At 44.1% G+C, this 13,449-nt stretch overlaps 1 protein-coding gene across 2 annotated transcripts in view; it reads right to left on the bottom strand.

Annotated features, from left to right (window-relative positions):
- bcam (basal cell adhesion molecule (Lutheran blood group)) overlaps nucleotides 1–13,166 on the bottom strand; it is a 75,748-nt gene extending 62,582 nt beyond the window's left edge. For both annotated transcript variants that reach the window (XM_061674260.1, XM_061674261.1), the window contains exon 1: nucleotides 12,917–13,166. In XM_061674260.1, the coding sequence (XP_061530244.1) occupies nucleotides 12,917–12,980 (64 nt within the window). In that variant the 5' untranslated portion in view covers nucleotides 12,981–13,166. The remainder of the gene's footprint in view (nucleotides 1–12,916) is intronic.
- Between the last annotated feature and the right edge of the window lie 283 nt (nucleotides 13,167–13,449).

Below are 13,449 nucleotides of genomic sequence, written 5' to 3'. Positions count from 1 at the left end.
TTTGGCATTTTAGGGTGTTTCATAAAGAGCACAAAAACTGCACAAGAAACATTTTAACATTCTTAACTGTCATGCAAGTGTAAAATTAAGTTGACCACATTTAATATTATGATATAAAAATGCACCTCATGTGAGGCACAAATGACGAAGGCAGAAAAAAAGCAAAGTCAAAGAAAAGGAAAAAAAAGTGCAATTAAATCTTTTGAGGTCTTTTGAGACCACAAATGTCTCGAGAATACTGTTTTTTTCCCAGACTTTCTTTTGTCAAATTTCAAACTGCATGTGCGGAGCGACATTTGACTTTAGAGGTTCCACTGTAACGAATTGTAATCAACTCAGACGACCGGCATGCTCTGCAAACAAACAAAACTGCAATATCGTGTGACAGCGCAACTTCTGTATTTATCTGATAATTCAGTTTGCGCACAAACACAAGCTTCCTCGGCGTGTTTATGACCGACCTGGCTTAGTCTGATATGTGCGCTTGTTTCTACAATGTGCCAATCATTTGGAAAGCGTCTAATATTTGTACAGGAGGCTCTGGCCGCCCCCTCTTTAGGTTCAACAGCTTGGCAATCCACTGACCACGTGGGCTCTGATCACTTTAGTGTTCTTCAACTAAACCTACAGCTTGCTTCGCCATACAACATTAGAGCATGTTTGGTGAACACAGAGGCATTCTGCCAAAAGGGGTTGCCTATGAATCAAGGGCAGAACTTTCATAACACAAAACACCAAAAGCTCATGCTTTGACCTTGTGGAGTGGAGTTTTTCGAGTTTCATGTTTTACAGCGAGTTGTCAAACTTCGCCGCTATGCTCGGCTCTCACGCCGTGATGAAAACTAAGGTTGTTCGTAACTCAGCGTTACCTATCAGTCTGGAATACGTGGTTCAAATTTGGTAGCAATATGGCAAAATGAATCACAATTTCTAGGACAAGTCCCAGATTTAGGTACCCCTAGAAATCACCCCGAACTAACCGCTTCAAACCAGCATGGCAGACTACCTCTGTCTTTTTGGGCTATGGGTTCTAGAGACTTTTTTGTAGGTCTGCTCATGACCGCCATACCTACCAACATTCAACATTCATAGCGTTCTTTAAATTTGATAGTAAACGGACAAAAGTCCCCTATGGAAGGATCCCTGGTAATCAACAAAGGGACCCTAAATCGGTTGCTTCAAACCAACATGGGAGACTTCCTGTGTCTTTTGGGGGATGGGTTCTTCAGACTTTTTTGTGGCCCCAGTCATAGACGACAGACCTACCAAAAGTGATATAGACGGTTGTCATATTTGCCAATATTCGAAGAAAATGCCTATAACATATCCCTGTTGAAGGACCCCTGGAAATGGCCATAATGAGCTGAAAATATCCACTTTAAAACAAATTGGCAGACTTTCTGTGTCTTTTAGAGCATGGATTTTTTTAGACTTATGTGGGTCTATCTATTACAGACATGCCTACCAAATGTCATGTTGCAAAATTAAACTGGCTTCGGGGCTGAATTTTTAAACAAATAGTCTAAGGATGCTACATGGCCACTTTTGGGAGGTCCCACTATGGGAAGGCAGTATCTACGGTATATGAGGTAGATAGTATAAATTTGGCCTACAGTATTGATTTAGCATATTGAATATTAACAATATCAGAAATTGTATTTGTTAGTTTGCACTATATAGTCCATCCATCCATTTTCTGAGCCGCTTCTCCTCACTAGGGTCGCGGGCGTGATGGAGCCTATCCCAGCTGTCATCGGGCAGGAGGCGGGGTACACCCTGAACTGGTTGCCAGCCAATCGCAGAAGAATATCAGCAATTGTATTTGTTAGTTTGCACTATATAGTCCATCCATCCATTTTCAATTTTGAGTTTTTTCATCTGTAAAATAAATGTTCTCAAAATTATATCTTAATTTTTTGTTGTTGATGTCCTCTTTTTTTAATCGATCAAGATTTGCTGAAGGACTATACAACCCATTCAGAAATACTTCCATTATATTTTTTTACACTTAAGTTTATATCACAATAGATGATATGATCAACAAAATGATAACATTATCCATTACCGTGAAGAAATTATACCGTGATATGATTTCAGGCCATATCGCCCAGCACTCAAACACATCCATGACCCCAATCAAATGTACATGATTACCAGGCTGAACACACCTGCAAAATATGTTGACTCTTTTAGTATAGAAAAGCCCTCAAATGGCAATTTATCTTGCTTAGGAATAATAACAAGGAAGAAAGTAAACAACTTCAAGAGTGCCTTTGCACAGCAAGCTCAGGCCCTAAAAAACCTGAGAGGAACCGTTATATATACAATCATATTGCATCGTATATGTAAATAAATTTGGTATGGCCCTAGAAAAATGCAAAATGCCCCCTTACAGGAAAAAGGTTTCCCACCCCTGCATTAGAGTCCTCAAACTAGTTCCAGTGAATTGGACTTGTTTTGCCAGATCTACACTATTTGAAGCTCACCAGCGCATCGTCATGCCAAGTGCCCTGAACCGCCCTCGGACACATAAACAAACAGATGGGCCTAGTTCGGTATTGTGTGGGTGAGGGGCTTTTCAGAAGAGGACACAGGAGTCCGAGTTCTCTGCCAAGGAGACACAAGGTCTAACTGTGACAGCTTGGATGGAACACTTCCCCCAACTAGCAAGACATATACCGCACAATGCAAAGAGGGCGAGAACTAATCGATGCATTGAGGATCATGATGGTGGAAAACGGAGAAAAAAATGGTCGAAGAAATGTGGGGCCAATGCAGAGCTTAGGGTCCAATCGCCAGCTGGTACTGCTATCCATGTGGACGCACGCACACGCGCACACACACACGCCTATTCATAACCTCACTTAAATCTTAGTAACTTTCACATGCACTGATTAGCTCCAAGTGACGGAAGCCCACACACATGGTAAAGTCATGTCCCCCACATCGCTGACACGCACGGTGGCGTGAGTGCAGTTGAAGGGAAACACTCGTCGCACATGACAGGCTCAGACTTCAGGTGAAAATGTTTCCTACGGGAGAGTACAGATGCATTGTCGCCCTCTGCCTCCTTCTCATTCCTTTGTCTCTGTGTGTGTGTGTGTGTGTGTGTGTGTGTGCTCTCTATTAATACCTGAATTCCAACAGCCTGAAGGAATGTCTTAACAATGTGGCCTTGTTCAGGTACCCCACTAAAAAAAAGGCATGAAAACACAGTGCACACTGCTTCACCTGTTTTTAAATCCCATGTAACTCTGGCTAGAACTTGATTACTTATGAAAAAGAAGAGCTAGTATAACTGGTAATGTAACACATACTGTGGGTTCTGAGCTTGTGCACAAGGATTTTGTTTTTCAAGCTCAAGTCTCCCCCCCGCCCTCTGTTGGTGGGTCAACTCTGGAGGACGTAAACAAACTTCTTCAGTTCGATTGGATGGATACATTCAGCAGGACATTGAAAAAGCAAGGTTTAAGTCACCATAGGTCAAAAATCATCTATATAGATAATAAAAATACTCAGAACAGTCAAACTCACACCGTAATAGTGGCCTCCACTCTAATAGACGCCCTACCTCAATTGCTAGAAGCATTACTTGCTTGAAATAAATCAGATCCTCACCCGAAAGAGTCACCGCCTTCCCCCTCCCAGGAGCTAACTGCAATTACCTTTACATACAATTACACTTCGAGTTCAGTACGTCAGTTCGTAGACAAACGAATGCCTTCGCTAACCAAAACAACAGCACCTATCAGTTGATGTTTTAAGCGCCCGATTTGATGTAAGGAATATTCAACGTATGTATTTCAGATTTTATAAAAACTATATTACAAATTCTGATTTTTTAATTTAATTTAATTTTTTTAAATACATTTTTAACCTTGATTTTACTGTTTGATTGCAGGTTATCTTTGTGTGCTCTGAAAGGTGCCATTAATTAAAACACATTATCGTTATTATGAAAAAAAAAAAAAAAGCCTTCCAGAAAAAAACATAATAATTCCCCCTAATAGATGCCTGGTCCTCTCTGCAGTTTATAAATGGCCACGGCCACTAGAAGAGGAATAATAAGGTATTTTTTGGTTCTGGATTTAAAGGCCATACAGGGATGAAAAGGAGTAACACACTTAAATAGCCCATCATCCTCCCTGTATGCCACGCTCCGCCTGTTCTCCTTTGTCAGGCCTTATTATTGAACATGTGTCCTCTCTGCCCCGGCCATTAACCAAACTCATACACCACCGTTACACACTGCTTTCAATAGACACACGGACACACACACCGACGCACACACGCACACCATGTGAAGTGCACACTCCTTGACCGCTAATTGACATGTGGGGAGCCGGCACATCTTTCATCATTGTCCACGGAGACAAATCTTGAATTGTGTGATGGGAGTGGGGAATGGGATCAAAAGGGGCTGGGCATGGGTGGGGTGCATGAATGTGGGGGTGTGCGTCCTCCACACTGCTTGTCTCGGACGTCTGTGCTCGCCGGACGACAGCGGGGACCACCGACATCATTCAGTTTAAATCATTGTCAACTAATTTGAAAACACAAGAGACAGACTCTCAAGGCAAGACGGCGGGGTCGTAATTACTTTAGCCCCTTTAACAACAACAGGCTAAATTGGTTAACCACTCTGTGAGTCTGACATTACCCCGATAATAACGATCCCTCACTGTTGCGGCTCTGCACAATGTACAGATGCAGAATTGGGAATCATTTTGCCTGATAGAGCTATAACCCAATTGGACGCTATTGATTTGCGATCAAATATTCTGACAAAAGCAGGGGCGGCCTCGTTGCCTTTTGCTGCTGGTGATAAATCAAAACAATGAAACTTGAGAGCGCCTGTTTACCGCAACATATGCAGGCAAGCCGTAAACAAGATCTGCAAGAGGAAGCTCTCTTGTTAGCTCCTCGTGATACGCATCTTGATAATAAAATTGAAACATTGGGTTGGAGAAGTTTTCAGCCAATAGATGAGTCAGAAAAATCTGAAAATTAAAAGGAAAAACGGAACCGGCAGGGAATAATTTAGGTAAAGGACAGGATGAGACTTGCGCAGCATTAGCAATCAGCGCATGCTAAATGTACTCTTTCCTCACAAAGTCAAGTTCACACAAGCAGAAAGCAGCAAAGAGAACTTCAGTAGTCCCATGGTAGTTTCTTCACAGGGACTCCCTGTAAGCAGAAACCTCAATAAAAAGACAAGCTATGTCCTTGAGGCAGCTGCCTGACTGTATGACTGCAACACCATGAAAACCGACACCTGTTTGCTACTCAGTACTCAGGTGACATCCCCCTTTCCCATACATGGAGACATGAAGTCACGGTTGGCAACTAGAATTTCTGACTTCCGCCAAGCCCTAGCAATACTAATTTGGATCACATTGGACGTGAATCTGCCTGAATTTTGTCAGTATGCCCTAAACCCTTGGTCTACCCTCCACCGAGGCCAGACAGCCCTGTCTTGTATACCCACCCTTGTATCTGGCTTACATGCCTGGGAAAAGAAGGAACTTTTTTTTTTCCCCTTTCTTGGCCCTTGCCCCGCCTTTCCACAAATATTCATGGAAATCAGTTTTGAGCCAACACATGGCGATAAAATTTTTTTGGCACACGTAACAACACCACAGCAAAACCAGTGGCGGAAGCGTGCAAAAGACCCTAAACACCAACACTGGCTGTTTCTCACCAACAACCTCCATGGACACTCCACCGCTTCTGAATCTTGCGCTCCTCCAACGATTCATGTCTGCACTCCTGTCTCGCAGGTCCCCGCGGCCCAGTTAAAGCAATAAGATCTCATTGTCAAACAGTGACCAGCCTCACTGGAGAGGTTAAACACAGCTGCTTAACCATTAACTAGATTAAATTCACAGGACCGCAGGAATGTCGTCGTGGCGATGCGAGACAGAGATAGGACATGAGAAGTGGCTCAAGCAATAGTGTGATCTCTGCGGTCTTGGCCTTGGCTTTTGTCACGGCGGCTTAGTAATTTCGCACACATGTATATGCACACACACAGTATGCTCCTCGCTAATCCAAAACCTTATGAAGCACAGTGAACTTTCAGTCACCCTTGTGGTTATCAATATACCACAGAGATAAGCGGAAACGAGAATTCCTCTGAGACCCATTGTCATAATTCTTTGACCACTCCTTCAAATATGTATACTCTGTGTCAACAGCCAAGAGTAGTTTACCCTTAATTGGAGGTTTTTCAACCAAACATGGAATAAGTTTGATTGTCCGATTAGCTCTAGCAAAGCAGAGTCAGAGACCAAAAATGTAAGCAAGTGAAGCGGCAAACAAGTTTTCTTATCTGATCACCCAATACATTACCCAAATATTTTCTAAAGATATGGCAGTGTCGTTCTCTATCACGCTTGACCAATGAATGAGTGAGTCGAAGTCCTTTAATTTTTCCTTCTTAAATGGAGACTGGGCTAAGAATGTACAAGCAAGTTGACAGTCTGCTGCTGTCTTTATACCAGGTTCAACATTAGCAATCCAGCTCACCTTTGTGAGGTCATGTGACGCCTAGAGCAAACTGCTTAGGGGTGACGCTCATCTTGAGAAGGTGACATAGTTGACACATACAGTAAACCTCGTTTCCACAAAAAAAAACAAAAAAAACAGTTTGGTTGAGTTGGGTATGCATTTTCCAGCATAACACTGTAATTGAACCCAAAATATCCAACCTGTAACGCTTGATGCGTAATCTAGGCATGCAGCAGTAACTTTCAATATGCTTGTTGAGGGTGTAGTTATACATGCTGCTGTCCAACAGAAAACCGTCGGTGCTGCTATGGAATGTAAGAATGGAATGGGAAGTAAATCAGAACCGTGGATTATGATGGAGGAAGGAATTTATGGTGTTTGGGTGCTTGCTTATGGCTAAAGTCACCAAATAGCACTGTACTAATGAACGTTGGCAAGTTGCATGCTGTCTCTTGCTATGATGCACTAATTACGCAGCTATCGCTATGCTGCAGATCAACTTAACTGGACCACTTGGTTTCTCTTATTCTGGGGCTTATATCATGCTATTATTCTTAGGGAAGAACCACACAGAGACGTGGATATCATGCAAGCTGCACAACTGTGCCACCAAACTAGCGGGGTGGATCACCACGAGGTGGTAATTGAACCCAGGGTGTGAGGTGAGGGAAAGGGGGATGGGGGGTCTTCTTGGAAGGGGTGCATTAGACAACTGCTGCTGAGGCAACTGTTGATGTCTGAAAAAGCAACAGCTTGCGGGGCTCCCAGAGGATGCGCTGCCAGCCAACAGTCAGATGGTGGTTTTGGGGCTTGGAGAGGTTAGGATTTCCTCTGTGCTGCCAAGAAGATGATCTCCTCGTCCACAGTTTCACGCTTTTTTATGACATTCCCCATTTTAATTGGTATGCTTAACTGCTGACACATACTCGGTCTGTCTTTTCTTTACTGCCACCATCTCGTGTGCTCGCTTCATCTGAACCCGAACTATTAAAAACACAACTTGACTAGACACGAGTAGCCCTTCTTGGTTCTCAGACGGACTGTTCAGTTGGGTATATTCTGCAGTTGTAAGAGCCAAAACAAATTTTGTTTTTCAAACTCATGACAATACCAAATACATTTTCAAATAAAGTCTATTCTTCGTATCTTGCTGCAGCACTCTCCAGCTAAAAGATTGGCTGCACTTTAACCTCCGTTCCCTGCATGAGCGAGCTTTGTGAATTTTCAATATTGCTCCATCTTGTGAATTGAAAACCCCCTCTCCATCGCCACGGCTACCGGCATCAAATGTAGAGACACAAGGACACACATGCAGACCGACGGAGCCTCTTTTCATTTCAAGGCCACATTTGAGATTTCTCATCGCCATCATCTTCCTCCCGTGGGACAGAAATAACAAGACTCCATAGTGGCAACACAATAGTCAGCTTTAATCATCTCTCACTCTGTGCCTTCATCTGGCCTATCCTTCCTTCCTTCTTTCCTCCCTTCCTTCCTCATTTCAACGCCCACTGATGACAAGGAAGCTCATCCATAAGGGAACAGCAGGTTAACCAAATCAAAAGATTTAACCAGCTCCTTCTCTCTTCCCCTTAGTCTTCCTACACGATTAGACTATATGGTAGGCTATTATGATTTTGCTGATAAGGAACTTTGCTGCCAGTGAAGTGCCTTGGATGGGTAACACAGACAGTGGAGGAGATAAGACGCCATTAGTGCTTTGGATAGTTGATATCGATGCCAAGTGGGGAGGTTTTAAAAATTGTCAGTAGCTGCCATAAATCTTCAGCAGTCAGGTTACAAGGATGGACTTAAAAAGCAAACATAGCGCTGCACTAAAACACAGGCCAATCTTCCTGATGCTAGGCGGGGTCATTTTAACTGAAAATCGTACACAAAAGCACAGAAGCCAGGAAAGCGTGGTAAATCACGGCTAGCAAATGCACACGAGGGGGCAGGAGTTTCAAACAGAAGATTGGGATGGATAAGGTAGACGATAAGGGAAGATTGGAGAGAATAAGGGGGACATATCCATCTGATAATTTTCTGTACCGCTTCCCCTCACTAGGGTCGCGGGCGTGCTGGAGCCTATCCCAGCTATCTTCACCCTACACTGGTCGCCAGCCAATCGTAGGGCACATAGACACAAACAACCATTCGCACTCAAATTCACACCTACGGGCAATTTAGAGTCTTCAATCAACCTACCATGCATGTTTTTGGGATGTGGGAGGAAACCGGAGAGCCTGGAGAAAACCCACGCAGGCACGGGGAGAACATGCAAACTCCACACAGGCGAGGCCGGGATTTGAACCCCGGTCCCAGGGGGACATAGTATATGAAATAAAAATGTCATAAAAAGTGCATTTGTATAGTCTGTTTTTGGGTTGTTTCCACTATACAACTCCCAAAAAAGGAAAGGTCTAACCTACAAAGGATGGACACAAATTACTAAACCAGAGTCCTTTTTGGGAACAATGGGACGAAGCTGTTAGTTTACACTTTGCTTTAGGGTAATTCTGAACTGCCAAGAAGATGCTTGCCAATCAGACGGCCTTCAGGTCAGGGAGGGGGTGTGGGGGGGACCACTTATTATATTTCATTGTTGTCAATCAAATCCAGTCAAGTTAAAAAAAACAAAATTGAACATAAGAGTGTTAAAGGGATGCACGAAGAGAATGCAAGAGGAATAAAGTCCCACCAATAATTCGCATCATTCTTGCCAAACTAGGATTGAGAGCCCAGATGCCCCGGCTGTGCCGACTGCCAGCTCATCAAGGCCTGAATCCCGGTGCAGTAATTGAGTTTCACGTGTCGTTTGTCACAAACGTAAACAGCACAAGTGGGTTTTTGAAAGGGTGGGTAACTGGAATTCCATTTCCGAGCTCCAAGGACTTCCTTGCAAGAGAAACCCAAACCCGTTCTTCACAAACGTCTAATAGATTTTGAGTAGCTCCTGGATGCTCGGCGGAGCAGAACCCAGTTACAAAACAATAAATGCACCCTGGTTGTGAGCTAACTTCGCACCTCTGCCAATGCATTGTTAGCCTCTTTGTTTGTAAACGGATTATTGACGGTGAGAGGGGGGGCTTAAGAGAAAGAAATGAAGTCCTTTTTCTGCAGAATGCAAAGAAACAACCAGCAAACACAAACTTTACAGAGCACGCTACGACACGTCCTGGGGAATGCCACTAATTCCATCTCAGGACTCTGTGACTGTCAGGAAAACATACACTCACCCACCCGTCAGCCCACTGAGGGGTATGAATCACCTCAATAATTACAGCCCCAATGTTCCAAGGCCTACAGATGCCTCCGTGACAAGGGGGGCAAACATGGACTTGCTCTTCTCAAAGTATCTGTCACTCAGCGCTATACAAGCCAAAGATTCCTGCTCAACGTCAAAGCCAAGACATTTTTAAAGTGGGGGTTCCTGCTGGCTTTTATCGCCTTAAGGTTAAATGACCCTTTTTCTGGCCTAATACCATAATAATTACAAATGGCTGCAGGGGGTTGTTCCTGCCAGGGTAAGGCAGGGGGTGTAGAAATTAAGGTGAGGAAATGACTGCGGGTTTGAAAGCGGCCACAGACAAAGAAGTGACACTTTTAACTTGTCGATGCTTGTCACTGCGATTCTCTCCACTTCTTACGACTATTTTGGAATCAACTACAGTTTGACTATCACTTCTGTGACTGTTTCCCTGAACCACACTTTGGTCTTAACCCATTGAAGACAGCAAGGCCCTTCCATCTGTGATGTTTTCGTGCAAGAGCATCCCTGTCACGGATGGAATGGGGAACCCTTCACCAACATGAGTGGAGCGGGTCACAGGGCAAAAGCATGGGAACATGCAATAAATGCCCATGAGATAGCAAGTATGCCGCGCAGCCGTGTTATGAGTCCCATGATGGTGTTTAGTGCATTGACAGTGATTGTGTGTGTGTGTGTGTGTGTGTGTGTGTGTGTGTGTGTGTGTGTGTGTGTGTGTGTGTGAGAGAGAGCAGTAACTGAGAATGTGGGTCCCACATAGACCCTACAAGTGTTGCTATTATTAGCACAGAATCATGTTAGATGCAGATGGGGAAAAAAACGAGAGAGATTTGGTAAACAATCTTTTATGGAAAAGGTGAAAAGATGACGCTCTTTCCCACAACTGAGACATGCAGAACACAACTTCAGGGAGGGAAGGGGCAGGGTTCTGCGTAGCCTTTAAATCAATGCAGCACTGTTGACACAGAGCAGCGAGATGTGTGATCTGCACTGCATCCTTCAATTAGACGGCACCAAGTTTTAGTTTAAGGCACCTGTTAAAATGCTCTACGGATGGGAAGCAGACAGTAAAGTAAACACCAAAAAAGGGTGGGACAAGAGGAGCTGCTAAAAGCAGGTACTCAGGAAATGCATTAACAATAGATTGCAATATTCAATCATTCATTCGACATAATGACATGAGAATCCAGATTGAGAGACTCTAAGGACCTTTGCATTCCCTCAAGCTGTGTTTTGCCAAACATGTAGCCAAACCAACCTTTTTTTTAGTATTTGGGATGTAATATTGTATCGATGGTGCCTCAGTAAACGTGAAATCTGAATTCAAATCGTTCACGCATTCCTGAGTTCCAGACGTGTTTCTTCCGAGAGGCCTGAAATCAGGTCTTTCGAATTTCTCAAGCTTATCTACATCACTAGCGAAGAACTCCGCCTTCCCTTTCCACTCCTGAGCCAGCGCTGTCAACATAACACGTGTGCTCTCACAAGTGGGTCTTCGATATGGAGGCCGCCAATCAGAGGAAATAAGCTCTTAGCTAAATCTGGACAAAGCGGATACAAAACTGGGACAAACAGAAGTAGATGTCAGAGGGGCCTTTACTGGACACTCGTATGACAAAACCAAGGTGGTTTGTTTTTGTTAAAATGAAATTGACACTTTTATACTAAGTCCATGTCACTCTTTGAGGTCTTAATAGCCAAAATACGGGACCTTTAAAAGGCCCCAAAATTTGGCACCCCAGGGAAACCACAATCCCTTCACACTACCACACGCTATGCCAGACACCACTTTGCTTGACAGACTGGGACTCTTTTACGGGTACTGGAAGGAGAAGCGAGGCTACTTTACAGGTGGAGCGAGGTGACCGTTGTAAATCTCTTTTTTTTTTTTTTTTTTTCCCCCCAATGACGACGACGTCTACTGCTACTGAATTTTTCTTTCCTTTGAAATGTTACACTCCCGAAAACTTTGAACCCCCGGAGCGAGGCAGACCCCGCGACCCCCACCCCCCGTCCCTCCCGCCACCCTCTATGCTATTTCAGAGACCACATAGATGGGTGCGGTCATGACGGAGAGATACTCTCTAAACAGGTCAGGATGGGTGCCTGGAATGAGAACTTTTTATTTTCTTCTTTTGAGAAGCTACGCTACCTAAATTTCACGCCCTCCTCGATCCTTCCCCCATACGACATTGGAAACAACAGAAAACTGGTTTAATGGACAGGGACTCTTACCAGGTAGCGTAGCCTATGACAAATTTGGCATCTATTCATTTCCTGATTTATTTTCAAGATGACCAGGACGACATCATGCTCTTCTTTTGAATAGAAGCTGCTCAAAATCCACCCCCCACCCCTCCGCACTCACACACACAGTATTCTACTGGAGGAGTGGGCCCCGCCCACCATTTTGGACCACTTCAAGCCAATAATTATGAGAATAACTTCTGAATAATACTTAACCGAAACACGTTTAAATGAAGCTTTGGGCATTTAAAAAATACGACTGTGACTGTATTAAGAGCATCATGGGATTGACTTTGGACATCCCCATTGAGGGCGAGTCATTTGGTTGCTGTTTGTTTTGGCTCATTACGGAGGCAATCTAAACATGAGCTCGTCCGAATGAGTTATTAGCAAAATGGCTCGTCGCTCTCACTGTTTCTTGATGGTATTTTTTTTTACAACTATACAATTATGATTACCCTTTGGCATCAAAGCACTGTGTTGAGATAGAATGAACCTGCACCGGTGTCCCAATGTGGGTGAAAGGGGGTCTCTAGGTGGTGCTGGTGCGCGCCAACAAGTGCAATCAAGTGTGGACAAGGGGAGGGGGCTTCCCCACACGACTTCAAAGCACCGCCACCTAGCTTAAAGTCGGCGGCAGGACCGGACCGCCACAACCTCACATGCAAGTTTGCACTTGTTGGACACATGTCGGAATCGACCCATCACGGTTTCTTTCGCCAAACCACCACAAGATGATCGGGGAAAGTGTGACACGCCACCAAAAAGTTCGCTTCAAACTTCCAAAAATAATAAATCAAAAATAACAACACACACACACAGGTTGAGGGAGTGCGAGGCGTAATTACGCACAGCGAAAAAGGCTGCAGAAATAAAGAGAGGACTTACGTTGCAATGCGCAGAGCAGCAAGGTGCACACAAGCCACGCGTGTCCGAACTTGATCCCGTCCATGATGACAGCCTTTTTCTTTTCTAGTCCTTCACTTCAAAACTGTGCGCCTTTCGGGTTGTGTTCTTTCAAGCAAGCGAGAAGCTTCTATGAGCCTTGGGTCTCCTTTTGGGAACTCTAAATCTCTCGCTCTCATGCGCACGCAGTAATCTGACGCGGGTGGTACTCTTGATATATTTGCACAAAAGGTGCCCGACACCCTCATCTCCCCGCCCTCTCTCTATCTATCTCTCTCTCTCTCTCTCTCTCTCTCTCTCTCTCTCTCTCTCTCTCTCAACTCACCCCACACTTCACTCACTGGCAGAGTAAAGAAGAAGAAAAAATATCTGCTTGACTGAACTTTCCGGAAACGGAAGTAAATAAGAGTGATTTTTATCAAGAATCACATGAATGTGAAAACAAAACTAAAAAGTATGGACAACCCTGTTTATGCTTTTCGTTAGCACTTAATGGCGAAATGGAAGAAGAAGAA

This window comes from Phycodurus eques, chromosome 4 (genome assembly GCF_024500275.1).
Source record: "Phycodurus eques isolate BA_2022a chromosome 4, UOR_Pequ_1.1, whole genome shotgun sequence".
In the NCBI taxonomy this organism is placed as follows: Eukaryota; Metazoa; Chordata; class Actinopteri; order Syngnathiformes; family Syngnathidae; genus Phycodurus; species Phycodurus eques.
The sequence above is the reverse complement of the archived record's forward strand: the minus strand, read 5'-3'. Positions and strand labels throughout refer to the sequence as shown.